The 17,116-nt window shown below is 53.5% G+C and overlaps 1 protein-coding gene across 5 annotated transcripts in view; it reads right to left on the bottom strand.

The window, feature by feature from the left end:
• The window catches only part of CSMD2 (CUB and Sushi multiple domains 2), a 350,153-nt gene that overhangs the window by 106,450 nt on the left and 226,587 nt on the right, over window positions 1–17,116 (bottom strand). For all 5 annotated transcript variants that reach the window (XM_032132060.1, XM_032132059.1, XM_032132058.1 and 2 more), the window contains 6 exons: window positions 13,917–14,132; window positions 10,997–11,185; window positions 5,823–5,992; window positions 4,045–4,201; window positions 3,246–3,437; window positions 883–1,009 (listed from right to left, as the gene is read on the bottom strand). In XM_032132060.1, coding sequence (XP_031987951.1) covers window positions 883–1,009; window positions 3,246–3,437; window positions 4,045–4,201; window positions 5,823–5,992; window positions 10,997–11,185; window positions 13,917–14,132 — 1,051 coding nt within the window. The remainder of the gene's footprint in view (window positions 1–882; window positions 1,010–3,245; window positions 3,438–4,044; window positions 4,202–5,822; window positions 5,993–10,996; window positions 11,186–13,916; window positions 14,133–17,116) is intronic.

Below are 17,116 nucleotides of genomic sequence, written 5' to 3'. Positions count from 1 at the left end.
ATTGAGAGGGAAGGAATTCAGGAGGGAACATCCACAGGCTTGGGATGAGCCAGGAATGGCTGACAAGCATTGGGAGCTCCGATGGGAGATGCTGGGAGAAGATTATTATTATTATTGTTGTTGTTGTTGTTGTTGTTATTATTATCATTATACAGAACTTTTAAAGCTCCATTTCTCCCCCTCAAATCCCAACTCAGTCAAAGCTTGGCTTGCCCAAATATTCCAGTTTCCTGTGGGCTTTGGCCAGCCTGGAATCTGTGGGAACACCCAGGGCAGCCCTGAAGGGCTCGGCAGGGCTGGGCAAACATCGCTGTGGGGGTGGTGGGGCAGAAGTGAAGGATCAGCAAGCAGGGAGTGCCTGGATCCTGGGACACTGCCTGCAATTTCCTGCAATACCCCCATTCCACGGTTGTGCCACTTGGGCATTCAGCACTGGTGGGAAGTTAATCTGGTGGGAAAAAGGGTTGATTCTGGATGCATCCCATGAAGGAGAGGGGTGGAAAGCTGCCCATGGACACCAAAGCTCTGGGATGTTGTCTGAGCACAGGAACACCACGGGAAGGACCGGGACATGGCCTGGTGTCACCACCCATGCACAGGGCTAAAAACACAGGAGCAGTGATGCCACTGGGGGCTCTGAGCAGCCTGAGCTGGTGGGAAATGTCCCTGCCCATAAAACCTTCATCCCAACCCAAACCATTCCCTGATTCCAGAGCTAAACCAGTGCCTGCTCCCTGCTTGTCCCTCTCACAGTGACAGGAGCTCCTCCCTCCTTGCTTTACTTCATCACTGACCTGGAAGAATCAGCTCCACGTGGGAAAGAAGCCAAAGCACAGGACCCACAGCACAGGACCCAAAGCACAGGACCCTGGCCCCGCTCACCCGATGGTGCATCCAGGCTCTGCCTCGATGGTCCAGATGCAGTTGAGGTTGTGGTCGTAGGGAGTTGGATATCCTGGAGAAAGGATCCGTCCCGAGGCCTCTCCTCTGATTGTCCCTCCACACTCGGCTGGAACAAAAACATTTCTGGGCTTAGGGGGAAGATTCGTGGCTTTCTGGGGGTCCTGCTTGGCAACAATCTCATCCTGCTACAGAGGTTATCCCTGGCTTTTTCCAGGGATTCTTAAAGCTGACAAAGATAAAGAGAATCGTTGAGTTGTCAGAATTATTCTGCATTTCTGTGCTGGTTCTGAACACCTGGCACAGCTTCCCTTCACCTTCCTGAACCCCCAGGGAGGAAAGGCAGGACCTGCCAGGATCCTGTTTCCCTGCTCCACACGTGTGGGGTGAAGGAGCTCCGCTCCTCTGCTTGGATTCATCAGAAAATGAAGGATAAGAAGCCAAAGAACTTGTAAATGTCTCTGTAAATGAACTGCAAAGAACATGAGGATTTGGAATAATTTCCATAACATATCTGCTCAAACTCTGTAATTTTCATTTCTTTTTCTTTCATTTTTCTTTAATTTCCACGTGCTCAGACATGGCCTCATCCAACAAATGTAGAGCAAACAGAGTGAAGGTCAAGAAGATGCACAAATCACAGAAATTTCCCTTTTTACATCAATAAATGAGGCTAAAATTCCAACCAAGGAATAGTCCTGCCTCCTGGGAGAGAGAACACGGAGTGCCAGGGGCTGAGCACATCCCTGGGTATGGAGATCTCCCAGGTGACTCTGTGTCCAACAGAGCAGGACAAGAATCAGGAATCAGGAATCAGCTCTGCTCATTTAACACACAAAGCCCCAAAATCGGAATTTTCCAAGCAGGAAGAGCTCCAGGTGAAAGGGAACTCGGGACTCAGCAAAGGGAATTGAAATGTCTGGGGATGGGATCAGATGTCAGGCAGCTGCCAGCCAAAGCTGGCTCTGGGCTGTCACATGCCAGGACACACTCTGATGTCCCTATCAGGAGGTGCCACTCACTGCAACACGTCCAGAGTGAAAGGACGAGGGCTGGAAAAGCACAAGGAAGCAAAAATCCTTGTCAAATGTGTGCTCAGGGCAGAGTATTTCATGTTAAAGCTGCTTCAGGTGCTCTCCATCTCACACAGGATCCTCACCATGCCTTAATTAGCGCAGGCAGGGGCAATTAATAGCAGAGTTAATGTCAATGGATCAGCAGAGCAGGGACAAAGGTGGTCAGGGTGGAGAATCCATAAGGAAATCATTTGCTGGATGTTTTGGAGGAGCAGGAGGTGTCTCCATCTTGAAAACCCTCACCACACTCACCACAACTTAACTAGTGCAGATGCAATTAATAGCAGAGTTAATGTCAATGGATCAGCAAAGCAGGGACCAAGGGGTTCAGGATGGGGAATCCAAGGAAATTCCAGTCTGGAAGTGGTGGAGGAGGAGGAGGTATCTCCACCTCAAGGTGCTTCACACAGGATCCTCACCATGTTAATTAGTGCAGATGGGGGTGATTAATAGCAGAGTTAATGGCACACGGATCAGCAGAGCAGGGACAAAGGGTGGTCAGGGTGGGGTTATCCAAGGAAATCCCTGTCTGGAAGTGGTGGAGGAGGAAGAGGTGTCTCCACCTAGAGGTGTCTCACACAGGATCCTCCCCGTGGTCTAATTAGGGCAGATGCAATTAATATCAGAGTTAATGTCAATGGATCAGCAGAGCAGGGACAAAGGTGTTCAGGGTGTGGGATCCAAGGAAATCACTCCCTGGAGGGTATTGGAGGAGAAGGATGTGTCTCCATCTCCAGATGCTTCACACAGGATCCTCACCATGTTAATTAGTGCAGACAGGGGCAATTAATAGCAGAGTTAATAGCACATGGATGAGCAAAGCAGGGACAAAGGTGTTCAGAGTGGGGGATCCAAGGAAATCCCAGTCTGGAGGATTTTGAAGGAGCAGGAGGTGTCTCCATCTCCAGATGCTTCACACAGGATCCTCACTATGTTAATTAGTGCAGACAGGGGCAATTAATAGCAGAGTTAATAGCACATAGATGAGCAAAGCAGGGACAAAGGTGTTCAGAGTGGGGGATCCAAGGAAATCCCAGTCTGGAGGATTTTGAAGGAGCAGGAGGTGTCTCCATCTCCAGATGCCTCATACAGGACCCTCACCACAACTTAATTAGGGTAGATGGAGACAATTAATATCAGAGTTAATATCAATGGATCAGCAAAGCAGTGACCAAGGGGTGTTCAGGGTGTGGGATCCAAGGAAATCTCTCCCTGGAGGTGCTGGAAGAGGAGGAGGAGGAGGAGGAGGAGGAGGAGGAGGAGTCTCACCCACGCAGGTTGGCAGGGGCTGGTCCCAGGCTCTCCTCTCCCCAGTCAGGCACACCAGGACCCTGGTGCCTCTCAGGGTGTAGCCGGGGTCACAGCTGAAGGACACCGAGCTGCCAGCAAAGTGTCCCTCGTCGTGCACCTTGTACCCAAACTGGGGGATGCCGGGGTCCTCGCACTTGATGAGCTCAAAACCTGGAGCAGGGAGGAAGGGCAGCTGTTGGCAGCAGGAATTTCGCAGTCAGGAGGGTTTAACACAAAGTGGTGGTGGTTTCCTCTTAAAATTGTTTGTTGGGAGCAAAAAGTGACATATTGGAAATTAGTGGGGTTTTAATTAATGTTGGAGTGAGATCCCAGAAATCTGCTCTCTCAGCTTTGATCCAGATTTCGGGATCGCTGTGGAAAGGTTTGATCCTATCTCAGGGAACAAGGGGCAGGAGAAGAGGAAATGGCCTCAGGCTGTGCCAGTGGAGAGTCAGGCTGGACATGAGCAGGAATTTCTGCATGGAAAAGGTGGTCAGGCCTTGGAGCTGCCCAGGGAGGTTTGGAGTCCCCATCCCTGGAGGTGTCCAAGGAATGCCTGGAGGTGGCACTCAGTGACAAGGTGGGGATCGGGCACAGCTTGGACTCGATGGTCTCAGAGGGCTTTTCCAACCTCAATAATCCCAGGATTCTGTGCTCTCCCACCCTCCAACTCCACCTAGGGTGGAAGATCTCCACAGAAAGGACTCTTTGCTCACATGCAACACAAAAATACACCTTGGCCTGTGGGGTTCCCAGCACGCACGGGACTGAAACTCACTGGAGAACTGCAGCTCGAAGCCTTTGCTGGTGTTGGCAGCGTTGGTGATGAACTCCAGCCACATGGAGCTGGAGGTGCTGTTGATGCTGGTGCCCAGCAGCTCCGAGCGGCTGAAGGTGCCCAGCAGCCGGGCAGAGCTGTTGGTGCCATCGTAGACCTGGGGAGAACAAGAAACCCAGCCTGGAAAAGCCATTGCTGTGCTTTTCCAAGGATCAAACCATCACTGCCCAGAGAAGCTGGGGCTGCCCCTGGATCCCTGGCAGTGTCCAAGGCCAGCCTGGATGGGGCTTGGAGCAACCTGGGACAGTGGAAGTGCCCCTGCCCATGGCAGGGGGTGGAATGGGATGATCCTTCCCACCCAAGCCATTCCAGGATTTCTCTGTAGTTTCACTGAGCTCTGGAACAGATAAATGCTGAGAAATTTATTCCAAAACAAGAATGAGGAGAGAAAATGTGCTGAGGTCCCTTCAGACACCTCACACCCCTCATCCCATTCCCACCTTGTCCCTGCTCTGCTCACAGCAACACCTGGGCTGTCCTTTGGCTTTTTTGCTGGAGCAGCTCCCTGGGAAGAGCCAGCAGCTCCTGATAAATGCCCTGATTTGGGATCACCTGCACTCAGCTCAAGGAATTTGCTCCTGGCACTGAGCTGATCCCAGGTACTGGAGGGAAAAGGGAAGGAAACAACCAATGCCACTCTGAATTAAAGCAGCATCAGGCTGGCAAAGAAACTCCTTAACCCTGAACCAGGTGTGAAGCGACCCAGAAAAAGGGGATCCACAGTGATCCCACTCCATGATCCATGAGTGCCAACAGGGGCAAATCCTTGGAAGGGAGTGAACTCATCCCAACTAAAAGTCTGACTTGATGGAACCCCACACTGCTGCTCCCCTGATGAGCAGGATTTGCACCCTGGAGGACCTGCACCCTCCTCCTCACCCCTGGCTTACTCTGCACTCAGGGCTGCCTCTCCTGAACTCTCTTTCCCAAGGATCAGCCACTGAAAAAAACCCATTTTCATCCCCCAGCCTGACTCAGAGATGAGCCTTGAACTTGCTGTGATTTAAGAAAAACACAGATGTGGGGTTTTTTTCCCTTCCTTTTGTGAGGACCAAGAACAGCTCCTCACTAGTGGAGATCGATAGGAACTTTCCTCAGATGAGCAGGTGATGACAAACCTGCTGAGAGAACGTAATTCCTTTGACAAGGAGTACATTCCTTGCACTAACAGGAAATCTTTCTCCCTTGCCAGTCATTTGTGAGCTGGAAACGTGGATTACAGCTCTTTTGGAGTGTGACACTTCAATGAGGACAGAGGCTTTCCTGGGAAGATGGCTCAGCACATCCTTGTAATATTAATGCCTCCTTCAAAACCATTCCTTTGGTTAATAAAAACTCAGCCTGGATTTTTCTCCTCCTCCACAGAGTCCTGGAGCTTGAATAATCTGGGAAGAGGCTGGAGTTCTGCATTTCAATCACCCCCTTTTTGGGACAAATCAGCCTTGGTTCTTCAAAGCACTAAATAATGCTCAAACCCGCACATTTCCTGATGGATGAGGAGCTCTTCCTGTGCAATCACACAGGCGAGAGCTGAAGTTTAGCTGCTTTCTGGGAATTCCGGTCTTCCAAACTGCCATGGCAATCACTCCATGGCACTGGAGCATTCCTGGGATGACACAGGCTTTTCCAGAGGTCACTCCGACCTAACCCCATTAAAATTTTAGAGCATTTAGAGATGTTGCTCTCACGAGCAGCTCCACTGCCTGAGCCAGAATTACCTTGAGGACATCTCCTGCCTCCAGCTCGAAGGTCCTGGCTTTCAGCTGGATGCCTTTCCCTGGCTGGCTCTGGATGGAGTAGATGCACTCGTGGTTGTTGTTGTAGTTCAGGGGGTAGTTGGGGGACAGCAGCACTCCCTGGGTTCCCGTCACGGACGAGCCACACTCAGCTGGACCGAGACACAAACGCACATTTCAGTGAGCGCACGGATGTTCCGGCCACACCACACATGCAGGTGACTCCTCCAAAGGCTGCAGCTGCTCACCCCTTCCTGCAGCAGAAGGAAAGAGGCTTTTCCCTGCTGTTAGCCACTCCAGCCTGCAGACTGTCCCCTTTTCCATCACATTTTCCTAGCCAGGCTTCTCTCCTCCTTCAGGATCTGCTTCTTTCTCTACTCTGAGCATTTGACTTTGAGCCAAACCTGAAGTCGGAAGATTTTTTGGGCCTCAAAACTTGGCAGAACGATCCTGGGTAGGGGAGGGAGCGGGTGGCAGCTCTGGAGGCTCAGCCTATCCTGGGTGCAAGGAGCTCACAGCTTGGATCTGGAAAACACCAACTCTGTTTCGTGCACTTCCACTCCCAGCTCCAAGGACAGTCCCTGACTCACAGGAACACGTCACAGTGAGCAGACAGAGACTGACACGGGTGGATCTTCCTTCCAAAAGGCAGGAGCAGAAATCCCAGTGCATCCCAGGGATGTCCTCCCTGGATAACACCAGCTCCCAGAGCCTGATCCCAGCAAGGATCAGGTTTGTCACACACAAACCGGTTTGTCACACACAGCGCCTCAGCACGGGGCAGTCTGTGAGGATCTGGGATCTGTGGGGAATCTGTGGGAATCTGTGTAAATGTAAATCTGGGGGAATCTGTGGGAATCTGGAGGGAATCTGTGTAAATGTAGATCTGGGGGAATCTGTGGGGAATCTGTGGGGAATCTCTGTGGATCTGTGGGGAATCTGTGGGAATCTGTGGGAATGTAAATCTGGGGGGCATCTGGGGGAAATCTGGGGGGAATCTGTGTAAATGTACATCTGGGGAAATCTGTGGGAATCTGTGTGGAGTCTGGGGGGAATCTGTGTAAATGTAAATCTGGGGAAATCTGGGGGGAATCTGTGTAAATGTACATCTGGGGAAATCTGTGGGAATCTGTGGGGAATCTCTGTGGATCTGTGGGGAATCTGTGTAAATGTAAATCTGGGGAAATCTGTGGGAATCTGTGTGGAATCCGAGAGGAATCTGTGTAAATGTAAATCTGGTGGAATCTGTGGGAATCTGTGTTAATGTAGATCTGTGTGGATCTGTGGGGAATCTGTGTGGAATCTGTGGGGAACCTGTGTAAATGTAAATCTGGGGAAATCTGTGGGGAATCTGTGGGGAATCTCTGTGGATCTGTGGGGAATCTGTGTAAATGCAAATCTGGGGAAATCTGTGGGAATCTGTGTGGATCTGTGGGGAATCTGTGGGGAACCTGGGGGAATCTGTGTGGATCTGTAGGAATTTGTGGGAATCTGGGGGAATCTGAGGGGAATCTGTGGGGAACCTGTGTAAATGTAGGTCTGTGTGGATCTGTGGGGAACCTGTGGGGGACCTGGGGGAATCTGTGGAGAATCTGTGTAAATGTAAATCTGTGGGAATCTGCGGGGAATCTGGGGGGAATTTGGGTAAATGTAGGTCTGTGTGGATCTGTGGGGAATCTGTGGGGAATCTGTGGGGATCTGTAGGAATTTGTGGGAATCTGTGGGGAATCTGTATAAATGAAAATCTGTGGAGATTTGTGGGAATCTGTGTGGATCTGTGGGGCGATCTGTGTGGATCTGCGGGGAATCTGGGGGGAATTTGGGTAAATGTAGGTCTGTGTGGATCTGTGGGGATCTGTGGGGAATCTGTGGAGAATCTGTGCAAATGTAAATCTGTGGGAATCTGAGGGGAATCTGTGTAAATGTAAATCTGTGGGAATCTGTGGGGAATCTGGTGATTCTGCGTGGATCTGTGTGGATCGGTGTGAAATCTGTATAAAATCCGTCTAAAGACGTGTAAATCTGTGTGAATCTGTGTGGATCTGCCTCAGAACAACCCCACGCCGAGGATTTTCTGTTCCTCCTGCCGAGCTCCCACACGAGCAAGCCGTGAGTCACTGTTTTCCCAGCCTGTTTACCCTGGGAGATTTTCTGCTGTCAAACACTGGCTGCCTGCTCCTCTGAGGCTGTGCAAGCAGGGCTGGGGATGTGCACCCCAAAGTGCCCCCAGAGCAGTTTTTAGGATCAGTGTCGAGTCCCCACAGCTCCTGGAGCTGAGGAAACCATCCCAGAGCAGCTCCTGGCTCTGCTGCTCCTCCAAGGAAGGGTTAGGGAAGGAGGCAGCAGCAGATGCACCCAGAGGAGGCACTTTGGAGGTGACTTTGTCCTCTGCTCTTGCCATGGATGAAAAGCAGGATTTTGGCACAGAATCCCCAGAGATGATGCTGGGGACATCTCAGGGTGCTGTCCTGACCAGAGGGCTTGGACAGAGGAACAAAAACCACTCCCAGTTCTCCCCAGACCATCTCTAGGACAGGAGCTGAATAGAGAGTGTCTGGAAAAGCAATTAAATCTCCTTAATGAGTCAGTCTCCCATTTCCATCCCTACCCAGGCAGATCTGAGCAGGCAGTGGGGACACTGTGACAGAGCTGTCACCCTGCCACAGAGCTCTGGGCCATCAGCCCTGAATTTGCCCTGCTATGATAGACCCAAGCTGTTAATTCCGAGCCAGGGAACAGCAGCCAGGGTGTCCACTCGCTGCTGCTGTCTGAGGCTCGAGTTTAAAGCTCTGTAAAATGACTCTTTTGGATTGCCATTCCCCTGATGAGCTTTATCTGCAGCCTGATTATCATTCCTGCCCTGGAGAGGCTGCCTGTCCCAGCAGGAGGAGGCAGCCCCGTGACCTCAGCGCTCAGCAGGGCTGGGAAATTCAGAACCACAGGCTGGAAAGAGGCAGCAGCTGGCTCTGGTGGGGAGCTTTGCTCTGCAATGGCCCTCAAAGGTCACTCAGAGCTCAGGACAATCTCCTGAGCAGGTTTGGCCACCAGGTGAGAGCCCTGCCCTGGCTGATCTGGAGGAATCCCTCAGGCTCTGCGTGAGCAGAGCTGGGAATGATTTCCTATTGAAATTCTGCATCAAAAAAAAGTGTGACATCTTTTTCCCAAGGCTTGGAGCATCCTCCTTCCTTCCAAATTTGTGCCCCTGCTCTGTCCCACTCCCCATCCCTGCCAGGTGAGAGTTCTGCACCCCACCTGCACCAGGAGCAGCAGCCAGGAGCCAGCTCCATGCTGCAGATCAATCCTTCCCCTCCTCTGTCCCTGGGTTTATCGATTTATCGGTGCCAATTAACGGCTGCAGGGGCTAAAGAAGGACCTGCAGCAGTCAGGGAGGGAAAGGTGCAGGAAACGTGGAGAACAAGGGGAGGGACAAAGCTGGGGGGGTTTCCCAGACATATCCATAATAATGTGGGATTTGCCTGAACTGTGGAGATCACAGTGTCCTGTAATTCCAAGCGGGAATGCCTTAAACCCAGCCTGGTTGGCAGGAACTGCCCCAAAAGGGAGCAGCAGCTCTGGAGTCACTCGCTTGGGGTGGGGCTGGGGCACTCAGGGCTTCTGGGGACGTGTCACCCCCTGGGCTCGTGTCACCCGCTGTGCCCAGCTGGGAGGGCACTGAGCCCTTGTGCAGGGCTGGAAGCTCCTTTCAGCTGCCTCTCCCCATCCCTGCTCCGGCTGCCCTGCGAGCGGAGCGATCCCATCCTGGGGGGTGTCACCCATCCATCCTGGGGGATGTCACCCATCCAGCCTGGGGGGTGTCACCCATCCAGCCCACAGGGATGTCACCCATCCAGCCTGGGGGATGTCACCCATCCATCCTGGGGGGTGTCACCCATCCAGCCTGGGGGATGTCACCCATCCATCCTGGGGGGGTGTCATCCATCCAGCCTGGGGGGTGTCACCCATCCAGCCCGGGGGATGTCACCCATCCAGCCTGGGGGGGTGTCATCCATCCAGCCTGGGGGGTGTCACCCATCCAGCCCGGGGGATGTCACCCATCCAGCCTGGGGGGTGTCACCCATCCAGCCTGGGGGGTGTCACCCATCCAGCCTAGGGGGGTGTCACCCATCCAGCCTAGGGGGGTGTCACCCATCCAGCCTGGGGGGGTGTCATCCATCCAGCCTGGGGGGTGTCACCCATCCAGCCCGGGGGATGTCACCCATCCAGCCCGGGGGATGTCACCCATCCATCCTGGGGGGGTGTCACCCATCCAGCCTGGGGGGGTGTCACCCATCCAGCCCGGGGGGTGTCACCCATCCAGCCTGGGGGGGTGTCACCCATCCAGCCTAGGGGGATGTCACCCATCCATCCTGGGGGATGTCACCCATCCAGCCTAGGGGGGTGTCACCCATCCAGCCTGGGGGGGTGTCACCCATCCAGCCTGGGGGGGTGTCACCCATCCAGCCTGGGGGGGTGTCACCCATCCAGCCTGGGGGGATGTCACCCATCCAGCCTGGGGGATGTCACCCATCCAGCCCGGGGGATGTCACCCATCCATCCTGGGGGGGTGTCACCCATCCATCCTGGGGGGGTGTCACCCATCCAGCCTGGGGGGGTGTCACCCATCCAGCCTGGGGGATGTCACCCATCCAGCCCGGGGGATATCACCCATCCAGCCCGGGGGGTGTCACCCATCCATCCTGGGGGGGTGTCACCCATCCATCCTGGGGGGGTGTCACCCATCCAGCCTGGGGGGTGTCACCCATCCAGCCTGGGGGGTGTCACCCATCCAGCCTGGGGGGATGTCACCCATCCAGTCCGGGGGATATCACCCATCCAGCCCGGGGGGTGTCACCCATCCAGCCTAGGGGGGATATCACCCATCCAGCCTGGGGGGTGTCACCCATCCAGCCTGGGGGGTGTCACCCATCCATCCTGGGGGGATGTCACCCATCCAGCCTGGGGGGATGTCACCCATCCCAGGAGGTGTCACCCATCCAGCCCAGGGGGATGTCACCCATCCAGCCCAGGGGGATGTCACCCATCCAGCCCAGGGGATGTCACCCATCCCAGGAGGTGTCACCCATCCATCCCTGCCCACCTCAACAGTGCAGCACAGCAGGACCAGCCAAGCAAAATGAAAGCACATGACCACCTACCAACACACCTTGGCAGAGGCGAACTCCACACACGCCGTCTCCCGCCCAGGCAGGTGATCCGGGATGCTCCCTCCAGCCGGTACCCCGGGAAGCAGGAGAAGGTCAGCACGTCCCCCACTCCGAACTGCAGCCCCTTCCTGATGCTGTAGGCTGGCACTTCGGGCTCGTCACACGGCTCCAGGTCGTATTCTGGAGGGGATAAATGGATTTTATGGGATGGCAGGGGCATAGTTTGGGTTCTGCCCTCCCTGGAGAGGATGCGAGGATCCAGGGGAGCTCTGAGCTTTGATCCAGCTGCAGTGACTCCATGAGGATTCTAATCCGTGAAAACCCACCTGGATTTCACCCCCCACCTACAGCTCAGGGGTTCTGTCCTCCCTGGAGAGGACAAAACGACCCAAGGGAGCTCTGAGCCTTGATCCAGCTTCTGCCAAGTCAGAATCGACGAGGATGGAATCCTGTCTGAGCCATGAAAACCCACCTGGATTTCACCCCCCACCTACAACTCCCCCCCCAGCACCCGCATTCCAACCCCCTCCAAAGGCAACAGGTCCCAGTTCCCGTCACAGTGACACCGGTGGGGATGGGAATTTGTCACTGTCCCTCTGCTGCAGCCCAGTGGGGATGGATTGATCCGGGTGGGATTTCTGCTGCCTCTCCATTACTAATCCTGGAAATGGATGGTCTCGCTCAGGGAATGCTCAGGGCAGCTGCTGCTACAAGAAAGGTCACGTAGGATTTTGGCCAACAGCCAAACTCACGTCTCTGACCCCAAACCAGCTTGAAGGAAAACTCTTTGGAGGGTGTTTTGGAAAAATCTCCAAGTCCAAAGCCTGTACATTAACATATGGATATGTAAAGGAAGCTAAAAATAGAACTGACTCCCGTTTTTGCTTTCCAAGATAGCAAAGAAGCCTTGAAATCCACTGAAAATGAGAGTTATAATTAGAGGCAAGCTTTTGAAAGGCAAAAAGCCATTTTCCCCTCATCAAAATGGGAGTTAATTGGAAATTTTCTGACTGGTTTCCACATGCAAATCCCTGACTTCAGAGGCCAGGAACAAAGGCTCTGGGAACCAGGTTTTAGCTGCATCTATGGCAACAGCTCTGCCCGTCAGGGAGGGTGCCAGACCAAGCTCCACAAGAAAAATGGGAATTTCTCTCCCTCCCTGGGCACTGCATTGGCAGGTCAGGACTGGGAAGGACACAGGGACAGAGGAAGAAGAGCCCCAGTGCAGTAAAGCTTCTGTCCGTCACTGACTGTTTTAGGGAACGGCTTCTGGGGCGCTCAGGCAGCAAAGATTGACATTCCCTGGAATGTGGGCACTTGGGAGTCACCTGGAGGACTCCAGCTCAGAGGACACAGCCAAACACCTCGTGCCCTTCAACCAGAGGCTGCTCCAGAGCCATGAACTGCCCTGGGTTGCCACTTATCCCTTTTTTGGGTCCCTCTCCAAGTCTCCACGCTCCTTCTCACTGGCCACTGCTGAAAAACCAGGATTTCCTCAGGAAAATCTGCCTTTGGGTCACCACACCCACTCAAAGCCAACATCCCGAGTGTGCACAGCTCAGCATGGGATTGCTGGACCCTTCAGCCTCCTCCTGACTCCTGGAGTCAGAAAAATCTGGATCCCTCCGACGCCTGCTGGCTGCAGCAGGAGGGGGCTCCCATCTGGTACCACAGCAGAGCAGCTGAGCCAGCCCAGCCAGGGACATTTTCCAGCTCCCTGGAAGTGCCAGTGGGATCATGGAAACCCAGCCTGGGCTATGCCAGGTGTGGGTTAAAATCATGGCCTGGTTTGGGTGGGAAGGGACATTAAGGATCATCCAGTGCCACCCCCTGCCATGGGCACCCACCACTGTCCCAGGCTGCTCCAACCTGGCCTTGGGCACTGCCAGGGACTCAGGAGCAGCCACAGCTTCTCTGGGAATTCTATCCCAGCCCCTCCCCGCCCTCACAGGGAGGAATTTCTTCCCAATATCCCACCCAAATCTCCAGTGGGAAGCCATTCCCTGGGTCCTGTCCCTCCATGCCTTCTCCCCAGTCCCTCTCCAGCTCTCTCGGAGCCCCTTTAGGCACTGGAAGGGGTTCTGAGCTCTCCTTGGAGCTTCTCTTCTCCAGGCTGGACATTCCCAGCTGTCCCAGCCTGGCTCCATGGCACAGCCAGGACAGGCTGCAGGCACAGGATGGTCACTGGAGGAGCATCCAAGTGGAGCAATGAGCCAGAGGAAAAAAGGGAGCAGACGGACAATGGGAGTGACCAGCCCTGCCCCGCTCCTCGTCCAAGCACTCCAGATTGCTCCATGCTGCTTCCAAAGGATCCCATCTGTCCCAGCTTCCCGTGCTGGGAGTGCTGGGCCTGCTGCAGGGATTCTCCTCTAAAAACAAGAGAAGGTGTTTGGGGAAAGAGGGACAGCATTCCCCAAAAATCCTGAGCTGGAATTGTCCATAAACAGAGCAGGGAAGATGAGGGTCAGGAGGGAGACAGCAACACCTGGAGAGGGATTTAATTCCAGTTATCCACAGGGGCAGACTGAACTGGCTGTACGGGAGCTGCAAGAGGAAGATTTCTTGGGACAGAAATAAGGGTTTAACACTGGGATAACTGACTGGGGGACAAGAGGAACGACCACCAGTGACCCAAGCCAATGGAGAATTATTCCCAGGATTTTGCTGGGAGGGTGGGGAGGCCCTGGCACCCCAGAGAAGGGGTGGCCCATCCCTGGAAGTATCCAAGGCCAGGCTGGACAGGGCTTGGAACAACCTGGGATAGTGGAAGGCTGGGCAGGGGCGGGCCTGGATGAGCTTTAAGGTCCCTCCCAACCCAAAGCATTTGCAGAAAAGCGGGAAGGGGAAGAAGGAAGGGAAAGAAGGGGAAGAAAGAAGGGCCAGAAGGAAGCCTTTGGGTGGCTGTTCTCACCTGAGAAGGTGATGTTGAAGCCCTCGTAGGACATGGAGAAGTCGGAGATGAAGCGGATCTGGGCAGAGAAGTTCCCGAAGAGCCCCGCGCTGAGCGGGGCCGGCAGCCGGGACCCCGTCAGCTGCTTCAGGGGCTGGGCAAAGCTGGAGTTCTCGGTGATCAGCAGGTAATCGTGGCCATTCTCCAGGTGGAACGTGTGGAAGGTGAAGAACACACCTGCACGGGGGGGAAAACCGCAGGCGGAGTCATCCCATGGCATTCCCAGGCCAGCCCCTGCTTCCCACCACCAGCAGGGGGAAAATCACGCTGAAACCGTGGATTTTGTGGTGTTAGGAATGAAATGAATAAAACCCCTAAACCCGGGTGTGGTGGCAGGCCCAGAGCAGCGACAGGCACTGGGAGGGTTGGGTTGCTGTGCCCTTGCCAGGGGTGGCACAGCCCCGCTCCAGGGACGCAGCAGCGGCTGAGGGAGCAGCCCAGGGGAGATTTTTATTATTAAAGTGTTGACCTCTAAATGGAGAGCAAGAGCAGCGAGGCTGGGGCTGGGAGGGCTCGGAAACAAGTGTGCTCCAGGAGGAATTCCTCCCTAGAAAAACAGCATTTAAGCCCAGCCCCAAGGTCAGGGAGGCTTTTCCAGAAAACAGAAGTGTGGCAGCGGTACAGCTGAAGAGACCTTCCCATGATGGGCTGATCGGAGAACCATGGAATTATCTGGGTGGGAATGACCTTAAAAATTGTCTAATTCCATCCCCCCACCATGGGAAGGGACACCTTCCCCTAGATCAGCTTGATCCAAGAAAAACCCTACTTGTATTCACCTTTTACTGCCCCAAATAAACCCCACACCACCTCCAGCCACAGAAATCCTGGCCCAAACACAGCAAAACTCTTTTGCCTCTTCCTCCCAAATTCAATTTGAACGATTTCAAACATCTGGGGAGAAGGCTGTGACCTTGCTGCATTTGTAAATGAGCCAGAGAGGAGTAATGGATTACTTAAAGTCCCCTTCACACCTCCAGACACACAATGGGAAGCACTTCAGGCTCCTGCAGGAGCCTCCAGCGAGGTGATTTTTCATGCTGGAATTCAAACACCATTAGAAACACTTATTCTCTGGAAAATAATTCCAGCTTGGAAATGAAAAAAAAAAAAACGAACAAAACAAAACCACAACAAAAACCCAACAAGAAACGGCAGCGAGAGCAGAGCCAGGCAGGATCTGAGCTCAGGAACTCTGTCACAGCATTGTCACAGCAACTTAACGAGGCACAGAGATGCTGAGCAATAAAAAGCCTCTTTGCATTTAAATGGATTTTATCATCCCCATCTCCCAGCTCCTGGAGAACCCAGCACAGGCTCCCGAGCCCCTGCTCGTGTGGGATTGGGATTTCTCCTGCTCAGATCCCCCGCCCTGGAGAGGCACAGACTGGGCAAACCCGAGGATGGGATTTGGGCTTTGTGAGAGAGAGATCCCTGCTTGGCCTGACCAGGTTATTTCACTGAAACCAGTAATTCGCACCCCAAGGGCTGGCTCTGCATCCCACCATTCCCAAAACACTGCATCCCAAAGAAAAAGCAGGAAAACAGCAAATAAAGCCCGGAGCAACAGCCTCCTCCTCGCTGCCCATTCCCTGTTAATTTCTGGAGATCAGGGAAAGCTCTGGAGCATGGAGCTCCAATATCCAGCCCCACAGCATCAAATTACAGCTGAATATTCCATTTATTTATCCCTGGGTCTCTCCCAGGGCTTTCTGGAGGTTTTCTGCTCACATGGAGCAGTTCCCTTCCACAAAGGGAAGGTCAGAGAGGTTGGAAATCAACCCAGAGCTTTTCCTGAGGGATTGGGAATGAAGGAACCGTGGGATCATCCCAACCTTTATCCTCACTGATCTGCAGTGTCCCAGCAGAAGGATTTTTGTGAGCCAAGCTTAGGACTGACCTTGGTTAATTGCTTCTTTGCATCCATTCTGTGGAGCCTGGCAGAACAGTTTTAGGCTCACTCTTTCCCCCCCTGCAAAGTTCCACGAAGGCAGGAAACTTCCCCGAGTTTCCAAGTGTTTGTTATTCCTACCAGAAGCACCAAACAGAAATAGATCTGACCTGAAAACTGGGATGTGGGGAAAGCAAAACGGCTTTGGATTCTCACCTGACAGCAAATTTACACCCTCAGCCTTACTAAACCCAGCCTAAGAACAGAACTAACAAGGATAATTCAGTTATCCTGGAGAACAGGCCCCAATTCCCAAATTTTTTAAGGTAAAAACTCCAAGCAGAGGGCACGAGGCTCCTCCAGCACTGGAGGGCTGCGGAAATGTAGCAAAAAGGACTAATTAGGAGCTCATTTTAAAGGATTTGTGCTTAATTAAACCTTTGCTCTGGTCTGAAATTTACTGTGGCACAAAACATCTCTGCAAACACAAGGCTGGGTTGTTTTTTTTTTTTTCCTTCTCCCCCCATTCTCTGCAGAAGAAACAGCAAAACAAATTAGAGGGAAGAGAAATCACTTTGAAGCTGTGAGATTAAAAATAATGGCCTCTCTTTAGGGATTTAAATACCTTTAAAATTAAGCTGCTTTTAAACTCCACTTGGACAGCCTGGGAGTCCATAAAGTGTCACAGGAAAATAATTGTTGGAGCAGTAGGGCAATTCCAGGACTCGTGTGCTGGCCACATGGGAGATGTTCCCAAAAACCTTGGAGGGAAGGACCTGGACACCTCCATAAATCCCTCAGGAGGGGCAGATCCTTCTCTGTGACCAGGGACAGGAGCCAGGGAATATCCAGAGCTGGGCCAGGGGGGGTTAGGTGGGATTTAGGGAAAGGTTCTTCCCCCAGAGGCTGCTGGGCACTGCCCAGGCTCCCCAGGGAATGGGCACGGCCCCGAGGCTGCCAGAGCTCCAGGAGCGTTTGGACAGCACTGCCAGGGATGCCCAGGGTGGGATTTGGGGGTGTCTGTGCAGGGCCAGGGGCTGGGCTGGGTGATCCTTCATCCCTTCCATGACTCTCTGATCATCCCTGCTCCGTCACTGGCTTGGCAGGGAATAATTTGGTGCCCCGGGAGGCACCAGCCCTGAATTTTACCCGGTTTTATGGGAATTGAAACAATTCCCATGCCTGGGACACCAAGTCCAGGCAGTGTGGCAGTGGCAGAAATGGGTTTGGGAAATGCAAGAGCAGAACAAGGAAAATCAGGGAAAATGTT

The sequence above is a fragment of the Corvus moneduloides genome, chromosome 23 (genome assembly GCF_009650955.1).
Source record: "Corvus moneduloides isolate bCorMon1 chromosome 23, bCorMon1.pri, whole genome shotgun sequence".
Lineage (NCBI taxonomy): Eukaryota > Metazoa > Chordata > Aves > Passeriformes > Corvidae > Corvus > Corvus moneduloides.
This window is presented reverse-complemented; position numbering and strand designations above follow the sequence as displayed.